Source organism: Herpailurus yagouaroundi, unplaced genomic scaffold, assembly GCF_014898765.1.
Source record: "Herpailurus yagouaroundi ecotype Mexico unplaced genomic scaffold, PumYag 28, whole genome shotgun sequence".
Classification (NCBI taxonomy): domain Eukaryota; kingdom Metazoa; phylum Chordata; class Mammalia; order Carnivora; family Felidae; genus Herpailurus; species Herpailurus yagouaroundi.
Window position 1 is genome coordinate 79,508,842 of NW_024412376.1, and position 17,061 is coordinate 79,525,902.

The 17,061-nt window shown below is 37.9% G+C and overlaps 1 protein-coding gene and 1 long non-coding RNA gene across 2 annotated transcripts in view; one reads left to right on the forward strand and one right to left on the reverse strand.

Annotated features, from left to right (window-relative positions):
- Positions 1 to 17,061, reverse strand: part of ARHGEF38 (Rho guanine nucleotide exchange factor 38) — a 131,028-nt gene that overhangs the window by 38,694 nt on the left and 75,273 nt on the right. The window contains exons 4-5 of the mRNA XM_040476925.1: positions 9,270 to 9,417; positions 2,092 to 2,109 (exon numbers count right to left, since the gene is read on the reverse strand). Of these exons, the coding sequence (XP_040332859.1) occupies positions 2,092 to 2,109; positions 9,270 to 9,417 (166 nt within the window). The remainder of the gene's footprint in view (positions 1 to 2,091; positions 2,110 to 9,269; positions 9,418 to 17,061) is intronic.
- LOC121031667 (uncharacterized) overlaps positions 1 to 17,061 on the forward strand; it is a 33,756-nt gene that overhangs the window by 15,271 nt on the left and 1,424 nt on the right. The gene's annotated exons all lie outside the window — the stretch shown is intronic.

Below are 17,061 nucleotides of genomic sequence, written 5' to 3' on the forward strand. Positions count from 1 at the left end.
AAGCTAGAGCGATTTTTAAGCAAGTATTTCAATACAATGTACTGTTTGTTGTAAGTATTCTGTATGTGGGAGCCTGTGCATGCGAACTGTATTAAAAGAATCTCTCACTCTCCTCTGAATCTTTCTCTCCCTCTCTTCTCTCTCTTTCTCTCTCTCTCTCTCTCTCTCTCTCTCTCTTTTTGGTCTTTATAACCACAGGAGAAAAACTTTAGGAAAAGAAACCTGAGCAGAATTTGTAGCATAGGAAGTTCTTGTGTAATTCACATAGTTCTTCTATGTGAATCTCTAGTCCTAGGCACAATGCCGGAGCAAAAGGCTTTTTAAGGAGACAGCAATTTTCCCACCCCTCCAAATGCATCAACTATCATTGAAGAGAAGCCAGGAGGCTCACAGTGTGTGAAAGGACAAAGGCCCCCTTCCATCATGCACCTTTTCATGAGATGATCTCAGAATTAGGAACTCATTGAACACCACTACTCACATCTGTTTGCATGCTATATATATATATATATATATCCCCCCCTTTTGAAAGAAAAGACTTATAAAGTGAGAGAAAACTGGGTGCCTGTTCGGTATGTCAAAAACTAACATCTCAATTTGGCCAAGACACGAGCACAAGGCCTTAGTTTAAGGTTCCCTGTCCGATGCCTGGTTCTTCCAGCTCACTTCTGAAATTCTGTCTTTCCTCATGGTCACTCTGCACCAAAGCATAAATGACCGGTATTTACAGCTTAAGTTAATATAATTTTTATTTTATAGATTTTTGTATTTCCTGAGGTACAGTTTCATAAGTTTAGAACACACACACACACACACACACACACACGTACACAAGTACACACGTGTACACAAGTACACACACAGACTAGGAACTCAGGCCTTTAGATAATTAACTAACCATGCTAAAGCAAACATGCTTTTTTTAAAAAATTTTTTTTAACGTTTATTTATTTTTGAGGCAGAGAGAGACAGAGCATGAATGGGGGGAAGGTCAGAGATAGAGGGAGACAGAGAATCACAAGCAGGCTCCAGGTTCCGAGCTGTCAGCACAGAGCCCGATGCGGGGCTCGAACTCACGGACCACGAGATCACGACCTGAGCCGAAGTCGGACGCTAAACCGACTGAGCCACCCAGGCGCCCCGCAAACATGCTTTTTTAGGGGCCCCTGGGTGGCTCAGTCAGTTAAGCGTCCAACTTCAGCTCAGGTTGTGATCTCTCTGTTCGAGCCCCGCATCGGGCTCTGTGCTGACAGCTAGGAGCCTGGAGCCTTCATTGGATTCTGTATCCCTCTCTCTGCTCCCCCAACTCCCCCCCCCCCCCCCCACCCCCCCTGCTCACACTCTGTCTCTCTCTCTCAAGAATAAAATAAACATTAAAAAAAATGAAAGTAAATGTACTTTTTAAAAGTCCTGGTAGATCTGTGTTTGTATTTAAGCCAATATCATCCTTCAGTATTAGACTAGACATGTTTTTTCCTTCTATAAAAATGGACATCTTCCAAAGTGTTGTGTATATGTTGTGTTATTTTGATAAGATGACTTCTATACTGTCCTAGTGACAAACTATTTCATCTTAATATTTTATGTATATTAAATATATTTTATATGTGTGTGTGATTTTTTCTCTGTAAATCATATAAGAGTCCAAATTGGAAGAAACCCAATATTTACTACAATGCATGAAGATCTTTTCTTTTGTACATTAATCTATAGAAACTTCAAAAACATTATGGTATTAATCTGAGGTTTTTTGTTTTTTGTTTTTTTAAAGACTAATGTTGTTCTTAGGAAGGTATGTTTTGGACACAATAAGTTCCTAAACATACATGCGATGAGCAGTTCCTAAAGAGTTCCTGGAACCAGCAAAGTTGTGATTTATTAAATATTATACCCCAGGATTCTTTTAATACATTTTGTAAAATATATGAGATAATTTAATATATAGGATTACCTCAGGCAAATTGGAAATAATGTATCAGAAGCAATAAACATAATTGTAAAAAACAAAAATTAGAATTTTTGGAAATACTCAATAGCATTTTCCCCATGAGCTTTACATTTGGTTTCTATTATTAAAACAAATGTACTTACTCTTGCATGTATATTTTCCTATAAGAGAGAAGGAGAAAAGTAAATTAATGTAAATCTACATACTTAAGGCAATATGCAAACATTATAAAACCCTTAAATTTTTATTACATAAAATGAAGTGATGTTATTTTCATGAATGTTTTATAGAATTAGTCTCATTATTTTATAATCACATCCCTTAAATTTTACCTGTATCTTGTCTACACCAACTTTGTTTCACACTCTATATAAGATTAAAAACTATTGATTCAGATTGTAATCAGTAAATTTTGATCATGTGAAAATGGATTTAAACATCAATTTTTTTACATTATGAAAAGAGAATAGAATTGGTTAAACATAGTGACAGGAGAAATTGAGATTATAACACTACAAAGTAAACTGTAATTGACTTGTAGAAAGCTACCCTCAAGTGCTACATAATATTTCTGTATACAGTGCTATCCAGGTTATAAACTATTCACCTATTCAATATGACAATTCACTAATTATCAAAATTCACAAAAACTTTCACTAGCCATTGCTAGTTTTGTGGCTTACATCTAGCTCAGGAAAAATGGAAGTCCTTCAAGGCAATGTGATCTGCCTCTCCTTCCACTTCCTCTCTACCTCATTTCCTGTTGTTCCCAAACTTCCTCCAAACTATGGCAACAGAACAGGACTCTTTTTATAGTCTTTATAGTCTTAAGACAAGCTTCTGCCTCCAGGTCTGGCACTTGCGGTTCTTTTGCCTGGTTGCTCTTGGCTCAGGTATCTCCTTCTGGTCTTTGCTCAAATGTTTCTTCCTAGTGAAACCTTCCTAAAGTTCCTTTAAAACAAACTTTTAAAAATTGTGTCATGCCTCCTACTCTACGTTTTACCCTCTTTTTCTGCTTTATTTCTCTTCGTAACACTGTCACTTTCTAATATAGCATACAGTTATTTCATTTGTTGTCTATCTCTCTGCTCCCCATCTGAATAAGGGCAAGGATGTGTGCTTGCTCTGTTCTCTGCTGTAGCCCCAGTACCTGAAAAAGTGACTGGCATCAGGTAGGAGTACAAGACATATTTGTCAAATTAATTAATTAACAAGAAAAGAAGTGGGAATCATTCAAGTTAAATTTCAGGCAGAAAGGAGATAGAAATTTTCTTCCAAAAGCTTCATATAGCTATAAAGAAATAAAGCAGTAAACTGTGTTCATAACCTGATCACCTCGACCTCTGGTTTCCAGTCTTTTGGAATACAATGAATATTTTCAATATGAAAAATTTTTGTGACCTCATCTCATAACAATAGATAGTCTTTTCATATTCTATGATTGAGAAGAAAATCTATGATAAATACCCATGTTGAATTTCATAGATTTAATGGATTTAAAAGGTTTGAAAAAATTAATCCCAGTACTCTACATATGTGGAAAACAATGGTATACATATATGTAAAACAGTTTGTCCTTCTCTCTTCACACATCTTCTTATGAATGGATTCCTAGACATCTTGAAATAACTGGGTTCTGCTGAATCTAAGATTTCCTTGTTGTAATCAAGCAGAGAATCATAAGTTTTTTTTAAAATCAGCAACTGTTATCATTTTAGGCAATTATTAAATGCTATTTGAAGAATGCCTCTACTTGAATGAAAGAAATTGCACTATTACCCACCCCCCATGCAGCATTTCCTTCCATTTATTTGAATTCACATTTTAATCTCAATTTCTGTCCCCGTCTAATGAGGAATTTCATTTTCTCAGTATGCTCTATGGATCATAGATCAGAAAATTTGGGGGAAAAGTTGAATAAAAATATAAATGCATTTTTCTACGGGGCAAACAACTGAACAACATGATAATTTTGGAACCAAACAGAAAATTTGAAGTTGAAATAAAAGATTGTTCTTTTAACTCCTAAAGAAGACATAGAATTTTTTTCTCTATTTCATTTATTTCAACCAAATAAAACAAATATTATAACATAAATTAAACACTGTATTTAATGTCAGTATAGCATTTTATAAAAAGGAACCTGAGAGATTTTCCAACAGGGAAAACCTGTAATAATAGTACTACCTTATAATGTCTCCTTTTCATTTGCTCCTCATTTTAAAAATTCTCCCCTTTAGGCTAAAACTTTCCAGAAGTTCACCCCAGCCAAAGACAATTCAGGAAGGAGGAAGTTAAATTGTGTCCATTTACCCTTTTATGGGATAAAAGTAATTTAATACAACCCTCACCACACCTCTTACCCTCATGGCCTCATTATAATTTGGCTTAAAATTAACAGAAGTTTTTATGTGGCTGTTTCATAATTATAATAGTCTTTGTTCAAACATGGTGCCATACAACAAGGAATTGAGAAAAATTTTGAAAATGATTAAAAATATTTTTCATGTTTACTTTATTATTTATTTTGAGAGAGAGAGAGAGAGAGATAGAAAACAAACAGGGAAAGGGCAGAGAGAGAGGGAAAGAGAGAATCCCAAACAGGCTCCGCACTGTCATCTCAGAGCCTGACACGGGGCTCGAACTTGCAAACTGTGAGATCATGACCTGAGCTGAAATCAAAAGTCAGATGCTTAACCGACTGAGCCAACCAGGCACCCCTCAAAAATGATTTTAGTTTTTACTTGGAACGTTTTTTAGAATATCATTAAGAAGTATAAAATATGGTGAACAAATTAAGCTCTATTCCTTTAGATTCTGCATTGCACAAGCTTTTAGCTTCCTCTCTGAATGGAGAAACTGTAGTAGTATTACAAACAGCCAAAGCACCCACATGACGAGAAGTTAGTTTTCCTCCCAAGGATGGTGGCTTTGGTTAGGAAAAAGAAAAATATATACAAATTTATAACAACTAGACATAAAGCTAGGAATGTGTCTTCCAACTACCAAAAAACTTGGAAAAGCCCCTTCATTCTTTATCTATTACAAAATAAACAGATCTCTAGCGCCTCTGAAAGGCAGCAGGGATTTGGTGGTATTTATAGCTAGAAAAACAGAATAAGGAGGTAGCAGACAGGCTATTCTAATTATAGTTACACTTGCATTTATAGCTATTCTATTTTTCATTTTCGCATACAGATCAGAAGCCTTAAATAACCCCAAAGAGGCTAAGTAACCAGAGCTTTAGCAAATGACTTCCATAAATTTAGAGACTGTATTAATAGCATTTCATGCAATCTTACGGGTCACTAATGAGATTCTGTAAATATTCCTTGTTGAATAAATAAAAATTTGCAGATTTCCAATTTGTAAGTTACAGATGTAGATGTGATACTGCACTCCCAGAAAGTTTTAGCCTTTTCTTTCTTAAGGTCCCCAAACCCTGAAATTACTGCTTAGATGGTGTCTATAGTTATGAAGAAAGTCCCTATGCTTCAGGGAAAGCAGCTAGTAAGTACTGATTTCTCCTTCTGAAGTGGTTCTTAGCCTGAGTATGTATCCACAATCACCTGAGGGTGCTAGTTAATCCATAGCTTCTTGGACTGGACCCCCAGCAGTCCTATTTATGTATGTATGCATGTATGTATGTATGTATGTATGTCTGGAGCAGAGCCTAGGAATGTGCAGTTTTAATACACATCCCTGTGGATCTGACACAGGGGAAATCATACACCAGGAAATGCTGTCCTAATGTTTCAAAGGGATTCAAAATTATTTTCTAGATACAAATATTATTTTCTCTTTTGAAAGATAATGGGCTTCAAAGAATAGCCAAGGGTTATGAGCTCAAGTCTGTTACAGAACCAGTAAATCTCTCTACCCTCCTTTTGGAAATTAGTCTTTAACCTTACCGTGACAGCTTCTGGTGTGTTATTTAAATTAACTTTGGTATTGTTATTAAACTTTCCAGATGGTTTTGTTTATCTACCCAAGTAGAAAGTGTGATCCTAGGAGGCAAGAACTATGCATATATATGTGGGTTTTTTTCAACATTATCTAGTACTTTTATAAATATTTATTAGGCCCTCAATAAACATATTTTAATTTTAGTTCAAATGCAACCTAAGTTGCTTAAAATCTGCTTTAACTTCTGAGACCTGAAGCCACCTCTGTCATGGATATTGCTTCAATATCCCCTTGCACGGTAGAAATGAAGGCCACACCTAATATTCATTAGAAATTGGCAACTGTGCACTTGGGCTCTGTTATTTAGCCACAAGGAGAAGGCAGAGCCCCAGTAATAGCTTTGACTGATTACTTGGCAAGGGAAACCAAGCCCTTGGGGTGTTCCAGACTCTCTTTGGCCTATAAACCTGTTTAAAAACCTGTTTCTCAGAATTTAAAGCTTAGCTCAATTGAAGCCAGTATTATAGTAATGTCAATAATTCTGCTCTCAGCTTTTGGGCAGACCAGTACAATTCATCATCAACTTTATTTTCATGGAAAGGCAACTTTTGGGAAAATAGCTCTAACTTAAGATATTTTATTTTGATTTTTCTTTCCCGTAAGAAATAGTAGTGTCAATATTACTTTGCTTGGATTTTTGTGCTTTCTAAGCCTTAGCACCTTCCAGTGCCTGAAATTACTCCCTAGAATCAGAGTAGTGCTGAATACACAAGATTTGGGACATCCACCAGGGCAATAACTCAAGGCTTTCAGAAAAAGATCAAATAAGTCATTGGGTCTGAAAGTCATTTTTAGTAATTGATACTTCATGATGTTTCAAAATTACCTCTGCCTTTTAGCTGCTTTTAGGGGGTATGATACTGAACTACACTGCCAAATGGAGTATTCTGGCAGGGTCCATTTCTTTCTCTTAGGGGTCAAAAGCCTTAATGATGAATAAACTAGTGTCCACCCCACTCTGAACAGACGGCCCCACTTCTAGTCAGCTGTTAGGAGCACATGCCAAAGTAAATTAGCTACATCCGTTCCTGGTATGGACCTCCATTCCTGAGGTTGTAGTTGGAGCGATAGTTAAAGGTCCTAGTTGTTCACTTGCTGTGAGATTTTTATTTCTAGAAATTGAAGAAGGAGAGTGACTCAAGTAAGACATTTACTGATAAGATCTTGCCACTAGTATAAGGTAGGAAAAGTAGATATTCACACCCCGGATAACACCATTATTTCTCCATACATATTTAGACAATGTTGCTTTTATTTTATTTTATTTTTCAACGTTTTTTTATTTATTTATGGGACAGACAGAGACAGAGCATGAACGGGGGAGGGGCAGAGAGAGAGGGGGAGACACAGAATCGGAAACAGGCTCCAGGCTCCGAGCCATCAGCCCAGAGCCTGACGCGGGGCTCGAACTCACGGACCGTGAGATCGTGACTTGGCTGAAGTCGGACGCTTAACCGACTGCGCCACCCAGGCGCCCCAATGTTGCTTTTAATATATGAATTTATTTACATGGATACAACTTCGAACTTCCAGGTTTCTCCGAATTGATTTCTAACACTGAACTAAACTGCAAATAGTGGAAAAATACTCAACTGGAGCTACACGTCACATATTATCTTTAAGAGTTACCTGAATTCTCATTTATTATTATTATTTTTTTTATTTTCAGCACCCAGAGCTATGCTTGGTATAGTATAAGCACTACATACATGCTTGTGATTTTGCGACTTGAATATAGTCTTTCCATGATATGAAAAATGGGTAAAGAACTGCAACAACTTAATGACCAATAGAGGGCAGTAACGTTAATTTTTAAAAATTATTTGGCTCCTGTTTAAACCCACTTTCAATCCCAGCTCTCCCCTGGAAAGACATTTTCCAGAGACCAGTAATTCCCCTATCCATGGGTTCATTTCTCGGGGTTTCTGTTACTACGGAAAAACCGTGATCCTAAAGCAGATGGTCCTCCTTCCGATGACTGATCCTAAGCAGGTCCATAGTAGCCTAACACTACTTCTCAAGGCCTATGTCATTCACCTAACTTCATCGCATCATCATGGAGGCATTTTATCATCTCTCATTATCACCAGAAGAAGTGTGAGTATAGTACAACAAGATATTTTGAGAGACAGACCATATAACTTTTATTGCAGTATATTGTTATAATTGTTCAATTTTAGTTATTGTTGTTAAATTCTTACCATGCCTAATTTATAAATTAAACTTTATCGTAGGTATAGGTATGAATGTATACAAAAAACATAGTATATATAGGGTTTGGTACTACCCAAGTTTTCAGAAATCCAGGTGTAGGAGGGGGTCTTGGAACATATCTCCCATGGATAAGATGGGGGATTACTGTAGTCTCATGATCTCATTTTAATTTAGCTACCAACCTCTTGTACCACATTAAGACCTCCATATTTGTCCTCCTGCAATACAGTACCTAATGGGGGAATATGCTAGAGGCTCAGACTGCTGGGTATGCTTTGATTAAGATATCACAACTCTCTCTGGTTAATTCTTTGACAATGGGTAATCCTTAGAAATGAAACACCACAATAGAACCACTAGGTAAGATGTGGAGTAGGGCAGAAATGTCGGCTTTAGCTTCATGTGGTAGAACACTGCATACAAAATAAGATACCAATTCCATTTAGGAGAATCAACCCAAACACATATCCATATTTATGCATATAAATAAAATCAGAAAAAATGCAAGCTGTGGCTAATACATGGTCTAGCAAAGAGTTAATACATGGAATAGCAAGTGTTTTTGTCTTATTTGTACTTCCTTATATTTTTTAGATTTTTATGGTGAATAATTTCCTCCAGATTAAAAAAAATGTATATTATGTAGCACCAAAACTTTAAGGATAAAGAAGGAAGGCATAACTAACTCCTGAAACTAACTTGAACAGGGTCTGACTGAACCTGGTCTAGTGAATCTGGGGAGAAGTGAGAGCCATCAGAGAACCATGGAACATTCCACTAACTTTATTATTCCACATGCTGCAGTGGTCACGGTGCCCCATGCTGTCTCATGGTGGGGGGTGGGCAGGGAGGTAACAACAGCTTTAAGAAGGGCCTTTTCTTCCACATTTCATTTTTTGATATTGCATTTTTCTATCTCTACAGAGCCCTGAATCTTCTCCCATGTTATTTTTAGTCATGCTCACAGGGGGGAGAAAAGAGTCAATCAGGGTTTCTGGCATGTCAGCTTTTCATAAAGAGAACACAAAGTGGAGCTCCCAGCAAGCCTCATCAAATATAGGATTTATGTGAGAACTTTCATCTACATCCAGTTAAAATGTTCCCTGCTAGGCATGGAAATCATCATTTGAAAAGGCCTTACTTTAAGGACTGGATACAGTGGCTCAAATGTTGCTTCAGCTCTTCTTCCTTTTCATAGGATTCCAGTACACTGTGCGCCTCATCATGGTGGTAGCAGTAGATTTTATAAATATCTTCCAGGGGCCCTTTAATCTGCAAGAATACTTCTCCTGAAAAATGTAAAACAAAGGCAAAATGACATCAAGTCAACGAAACTGACATTCCACATATTTACTATTTGACAACGGTGACTAGTGTTAAGAAGTTGGATAGGTCCCACTTCATCCCCAGGTTACTCAGGAGGGGTGGAAGACGTTCCTTTTCTTTTTCCTTTCCTTTCCTTTCCTTTCCTTTCCTTCCCTTTCCTTTCCTTTCCCTTTCCCTTTCCCTTCCTCTTCCCCTTCCCCTTCCTCTCCTTCCCCTTCCTCTCCTTTCCCTTCCTTTCCTTCCCTTTCCTTTCCTTCTCCTTTCCTTTACTTCCCTTTCCTTCCCTTTCCCTTCCCCTTCCCCTTCCTTTCCCTCCCTTTCTTTTCCTATCCTTTCTTTTCCTTTCCTTTCCCCCTTATTCTTCCCTCCCTCCTTTTTTCTTCCCTTCCTTCCTCTCATTTATAAAATGCAGGATAAAGAGCTTAATGGAGATAGGCAGCAAAAGAAGGTTGGTTTTCTCAAAGGTGACTTTATGCATTTGACTGATGTGGAGGATCCCAGTTAAGGAAAACACTTTAGAATCAGTCTGTATGGGTTTGAATCAGGTTGTGTTACAGACTTGGACAGGTAACGACTTGGACAAGTTACTTTGGCTCTCTGAATCTGACTCCTCCCAGAATCAGATTATTATTTTTATTATTATAGGCACAATAATAGATCCAATTTTATATGCTCATTATAAAAATTAAAGAGGTAGTGTGTAGAGTACAGTTCATACATAGTAAATGCTCAAAATGGAGCAATTATTGCTAATTTTTTAGAGGTAAGGAAAGTGAAATTTCAGGTTCAATGTAAATTATTTTCTTTTACTATTTATTCAGCTAACATTTGCCTTGGTATCTGAAAGACAAGCAATAGAGTTTAGGGATATAAAATATTTCCTTATATGTGATAGTAGAAGAATTGGCCATTATTCCTGTTAAAACTCAGTTGGATACTACTATAAACCAGAGTTTTATCACTGTATCTTCATATAACAACTTGGGCTAATTGTGTCCAAGCATTTAAGGCATCCTTTTTGATATTATGATAAAATTGGGCCTGTAACTGATGGCTCAAGCAGATATTGAATAGTTGGATTTAATGACCCACTCCATCACTTGAAAATATATATTAAGTATCCACTACATAATCCAGCACTGTGTTAAGATGATTTGGGAGACAGAAGAAATATGTGCTAGCATCTGCTCTCAAAGATACTGCAAATGTGGTCTTGACAATGATTTGGGATTGAACTGATTGAGAGTTACATGGACCTACCAATCTGCAGCTATTACAGTAACAACAGTAAGTCATTCTTCCTATGGAAATAGAATGCCCTTTGTATTTTCAGCATGCTTTGCGCATATTAACTGCTTAATTCCCTATATGTGTAAGGAAATAAGAGGTTATTTATCCCTATTAAACAAGGATGGACAAATCTGAGTTTGAAACACATGTATGATTTTCCAAAGTCCGGTGGAGGCAAAGTCAGGATTAGAGGCTATCTTCGCCTCAGTTTTTCCTCAGATGTCAGCCCCCAACACATTAGAGCTTTGCTGGACACTACACAAAGTGGTGTGGTTGGAAAGAACACGGAACTCAGAATCAGAAATCATTGTTGTTTAGGGTTTGGGTGGTAACTGAGTATCTCAGTTCTCATCACCCCTGAGGATGAATTTGAGAATTAAATGGAACATAGATGTAAAAAAAAAAAAAAAAAAAAAAAAAATCTGGAACTAACTAGTTGCTCAATAAATATCACTTGTCTCTTAATGCTATTCTACTATCTCTAGAATTAAAACACTAGTACTTTTAAAGTGTCACATTCTGTTCTAATTTATATCGAGCCAGTAAAAGACTTTCCTTCCCTTTCCATTAGATCGGATTTCAGACTGTGTGTGTGTGTGCGTGTGCACATATGCATGTGCAGGTGTGTGGGTGTGTGTCTTGTTTGTTTTTTAGTAGCGCTTTTTCTGGACTTGTATGGAAACTCAGTGTCTGTGAGCATCTTTGGAACCGAAGGGATGAGGGATTTTTATTTTGTTCCTGGGATTTTACTGAATTCATCCTTCCACCAGTATAATTTTGGCAGATTTGGTCTTCAAGACAGCAACACAAACAGTAAGAAATAGAGTAGTTCCAAGAAGAGAAAATAAAATAGTATAGTAACTAAATGTAGGCTTGGGAACGAGAGTAACAGTGCAGGGTAGAGCAAGGACTTTGGCTGCCAAAAGGAATCATGACCCAGAAGTGGGAGTGAGTGACAGGCCCGGGTGAAACTCAGCAGCAAGTCCAGAAAGGATCTGGATACAGACAGCCCAACCCAAGATAGGATTACAAATATGTGTTCACTACAAAGCAGTTTAGAGTAAAGACAAAGAAAGGAAGAGGTAAGGACAACCTCATAAATCTGCAATAGGATCAAGTCAGAAAGTCAAAAAACAAGGGACAAAGACATTTATTTTACACACAATGAAACCATTAATTGTAAAGTCTCGTGCACGTGCACACCCACACTCACATATATTTTTAACAGAAGTGGTGTAGTTTGAAAGAATTTATAGCTCTCTCCTTACTAGCAGAGTCAAATTTTTTACTCTTTTCCAAGTAAAATTCTGTTGGGGATCTAAGAACAATTATTAAAGTTAAAAGATATTTAAGCACTCTAATTGAAAGTCATTTATTCACCCAAAGGCCAAGTACAACACTGGCGGGCAGAATATTTGATTCCCCTTCCAGCCCTACCAATATATTCTGCTTCATAATAATGCAGATAAAGCGATGTGTCTTGCAGCAAAAAAGTGATTCTGTTTCCACGGTAACATAACTCTGGGCTGCGTTTCTTTAGTGGTGAAGGACAGCTGCTCTGTCTAATGGATGTGGGTTTGAAGGGATGATTAGGAGTGGAGGGAGGACTGAGCCAAGACCAGTGAAGGTAATTTCACTTCAGGCAGCCTGTCACAAAAGCACCAGAACGCTATAAAATAAATATAACTTTCGTGTGCTTTTTAAAAAGATTCTAAAACCCAAGAATTTCTGCATTGGCTTTCCCCAAAAGCAATCTCCATGCAGAGGAGAAAAAGTTATCTCCTCTACAAACAACTCCCCAAAATATAGACCACATTTTATGTCCTGATGTCATTTTTCCAGTGTTGCACATTGTTGCCTTCACTAATGTAAATATATTCATGCTTCTTGGTCCACCTCATCTTTACGTCCAGACCCTCATGTCCATCCCCAAGATATCCTATACCATACAATTTGGCCTCTCTATTATTCTGACCCCACTCCAAGATGAATTTCCCCTACAGGGCAGTAAACCAAGGTAAAGACAGTGACACTCAAGAGATCTCCTTGTCCAAGGCTTTGGCTTAGGAAAATAGCATAAAAGGGAATGAAGTAGTTACTCCATCCTGGTTTTACAATTTAATGAGTGACTATTTCACACCACGCACTTTGGTAGGTACTGCAGGTACAGAGAACCAAGGCTTCCCTCAAGAAACTTATAAAGGCCAGTGAAAGTAAACTCCCATTTGCCAGACTTTGTATAAAACACAGGGGGACACCTATTCTGCTCTTGAGCAATTTCCATAACAGCCTACCCCTGAAATAGGAGCTCTGAATGAGTACAAAGCATAGAGACACGCTGAGGGAGTAAGGTCTGTTCACAAGCTGCAAGTGGTTCTCACATGGCTGGACAGGGCCATAGAACTTAGGCAAAGTTCCAGAAGAGGCTGTATTTTTAGGCAGGGGCTAAATCATGAAAGACTGTGTGTGTCATGAAGCAGCTGGAACTTTAGTCTGCAGGTGATGGAGAAGCACAGACGATTGGTATTAAGTGGCAGACTAACATCATTAGATTATATTCTAGAAAGATTACTCTGGTAATTAGTCACATGAAAGATGGAATTTGAGGGAGGAGTTAGTGAGACTGGAAAAGAGAATCCAATTAAAAGGCTTCCATAGAAATACAACAAATAAATAATGAGGGCTAACACAGGAAGTTAGAGCCCTAAGAAAGAGTGCTCTAAAATCAACTGTGTGTTTTCAAATCCTGGTTTTACCATTTACCCCTGTGACATTTGGGAGAATTACTTGACTTCTCTGTTCTTTAATTTCCTGATCTATAATATGGACAAATAATAGTAATAGTAGGGTTGTTTGAAGATTAAATGAATTGAAAACATGTAATATATCAGTAGTTGGGGTGTGCAAATGTCCAATAGATGTTAGCTATAACCACTAAAGCAAAACAGGGAGGATGGAGAAGAGGGCAAGAGACATTGACGTATGTGAGAGATGAAGAGGTTAATTCCAAGCATATCTCAGGATTCTAGTTTCAGTAAGCATGTGGATGGACAATGATAATAAGATATGGAGTTTATGTGGAAAGATGGAAAGATGTTGAGTTTAATTTTAGATATACTGAATTTGAGTCATCCAAAATATATTTAAGTAGAGAAGTCCCTTATGGAATTTGATATATGAATCTGAGATTGAAGAAAAAAAGTTCTGCCTATGACCCAGCAATTTCACTACTAGGTATTTATCCAAGGGATACAGGTATGCTGTTTCGAAGGGGCACATGCACCCCAATGTTTATAGCAGCACTATTAACCATAGCCAAAGTATGGAAGGAGCCCAAATGTCCATCGATGGATGAATGGATAAAGAAGATGTGGAGTATATATATATATATATACACACACACACACACACACACACACACACACACACACACACACAATGGAGCATTACTCGGCAATCAAAAAGAATGAAATCTTGCCACTTGCTACTATGTGGTTGGAACTAGATGGTATTATGCTAAGCGAAACTAGTCAGAGAAAGACAAATATCGATGACTTCACTCATATGAGTACTTTAAGATACAAAACAGATGAAAATAAGGGAAGGGAAACAAAAATAATATAAAAACAGGGAGGGGGACAAAACATAAGAGACTCTTAAATGTGGAGAACAAACAGGGTTACTGGAGGGGTTGTGGGAGGGGGGATGGGCTAAATGGGTAAGGGGCATTAAGGAATCTACTCCTGAAATCATTGTTGCACTATATGCTAACTTGGATGTAAATTAAAAAAAAAAAAATTAAAAAAAAGGTAAAAAAAAAAAAAGTGTTCTGAAAAAGAGGTGTAAGAATGTAAAGCTCGGGAAACAGAAGCCATAACTTTGCTATGACCATGCAAGAAAGTCTACAGAGTGAGAGGAGGGCTTCAGGACCAAATGCTAGGGCACACTAACATTGAGGGAGCCCAGAGGCAAAAGAGTCTGCAGAAGAGCTTGAGAAGTCTGGAGAAGAAAGGAAAATTCTGATTGGTGTCAGCCAGGCCAAGGATAAAATAGAAATACGGCAGAGAGATTGCATAAGTTTGTGGATGACAGAGCTGCCATTGTCCCCCAGTATGAGTACTCCCTGTGAAGCAATAACATTTTTGGCTACAGCAGAATAAAAACTACATTTCCTAGCCTCCCTTGCAATAGGGGTGGCCATATAACGAAATCTGCAAAAAGTTGTCCTGTGACAATATCCAGGAACTTCAAGAGGCAGATGGCTCATTATTAACCCCTTCTTCACCATATTTTCCTTTGTTCTGCTACCTGGAACTTGAACATTACCTTCTACATGAAGATATGGGTAAGGAAGAAGCTTGTATCCCAGAGGACTTTGCAGAGCAGAGATGCTGTATAGATATAAAATATGTGCCTTGAGACTATTACACCAAAGAGAAATGGACATCTCTTAATTAAGCTGGTAATGTTTTGTTTTGTTTGCTGTTTCTACCAGCTGACCTTAATTCTAATCAACACACTGTTTCTTCTTCCATAAGAAAATATTTTGGGAGGAATCATGACAGTTGAAGGGACCCTCTTTACTGCCCATAAAATATAACTCAAAAATTCTATGAAGATATTACTTAAATTGTTACTTATGAAGAGTTTAATGGACTGGATGTTTATTTCCCCCTAAAATCCATATGTTGAAGCTTTAACCCTCAGTGTGATGGGTTTGGAGGTGGGACTTTTGGGAGATACCCGGGTTAAGGTTAGATAGTGGGTGTGGAGCTCACATGATGGGATTAGTGCCTTGTGAGAAGAGGAAGAGACATCAGAGCTTTCTCTATCCACCATGTGACGATATAGTGAGGAGATAGCTGTTTGCAGAGTAGGAAGGGGGCTTTCACCAGGAATCAGACACCTTGACCTGGACTTCTCACCCTCCAGAACAGTGAGAAATAAATATCTATTTTTAAACCAACAAGTCTAAGGTTATTTGTTATGGCGGCCTGAGATGACCAAGACACAGAGATTAAAGTACAAAGTTACTGGGGTGCCTGAGTGGCTCAGTTAGTTGAGCATCTGACTCTTGATTTCAGCTTGGTCATGATCTCACAGTTTGTGAGATCGAGCCCTACGTCTACTCCCATGTCTAGTTCTGCGTCGGGATCTGTGCTGACAGAGCGGAGCTTGCTTGGAATTCTCTCTCCCTCTCTCTGCTCTCTCCATCTGCCCACACCTCTCCTTTATCTAAATAATTAATTAATTAATTAATTAATGAAAAACCTTAAAAAAAAGTACAGGGGTGGCTCAGCTGGTTGAGCGTTGGACTCTTGATCTTGGCTCAAGGCATGATCTTATGGTTCGTGAGTTTGGTTGGTAAGTTTGAACTCATTCATCAGGCTCCACTATCAGTATATTCTCTCTTCCTCTCTCTTTGCTCCTCCCCTGCTCACACTTGCATATGCGCTCTCTCTCTCTTTCTAAAAATAAATAAATATACTTTTTAAAAGTACAAAGTTACTCCTATTAGCAAGAAAAAAATATGTAATAAGTTCAACTCTAAAAACCCAACTACATACAGTGATGTTAAAAGAGAATTTTAGTTAAAATCTTAAGCATAAATTATGGTCTAAGATATATCCCAAAAGAAATTTCTGCAGTTCTAAGTAAAACTGGTTTGTCAAGGCAGAGTATACACAACACAGAGAAGGGAGTGAGAAGGCTTTGAGGACAAAGGGTAGATATGACCTACTCCCTAGAAAGAATGCCTAAGAACTGGATGAGATAATATGAGCCTCTGGCTGTCACTCCCCTGAGGGACACACAGCTAAGTAAACCTGCCACCCCCAAATGAAAGAGCTTTGCTTGCAGCTTTTACCCAGGAGATGCAATGAGAGCTCCCCAGTCTGCTTAGCCTCCTTGGAGGAGAGCCCAGCTGTTGGGACTGAACAAGGCAGTAGATTAGCCAGCCAAAATGCCAGATCATGTATATGTTTCCTTCCTTTCCTTCCTAGTCCCCTTCTGTTCTCCAGAAGAGGGTAAAGTGAGGAGGGGAGATGAGAAGAAAGAGATTGTAAGAGTATATGCTGCTTACAGAAACCATCACCTTTGGCCTTGAGTCTCACTTAGTTCCTACCTAGCCTGGAAATAAACTGACAACTAAGCATACCCTAGTGACCCTGGTTAGGGTTATGAAGTTTAAACCAAATACAGGTGCCAGGTGGTGCATGCAACCATGGGATTAAAGCAATCAAATCCCTTGAGTATCAATTTTAAGAAGACATTTGTGAAAAAATCATTTTCATAGAAAAGAAGGCAATGGAAAATTT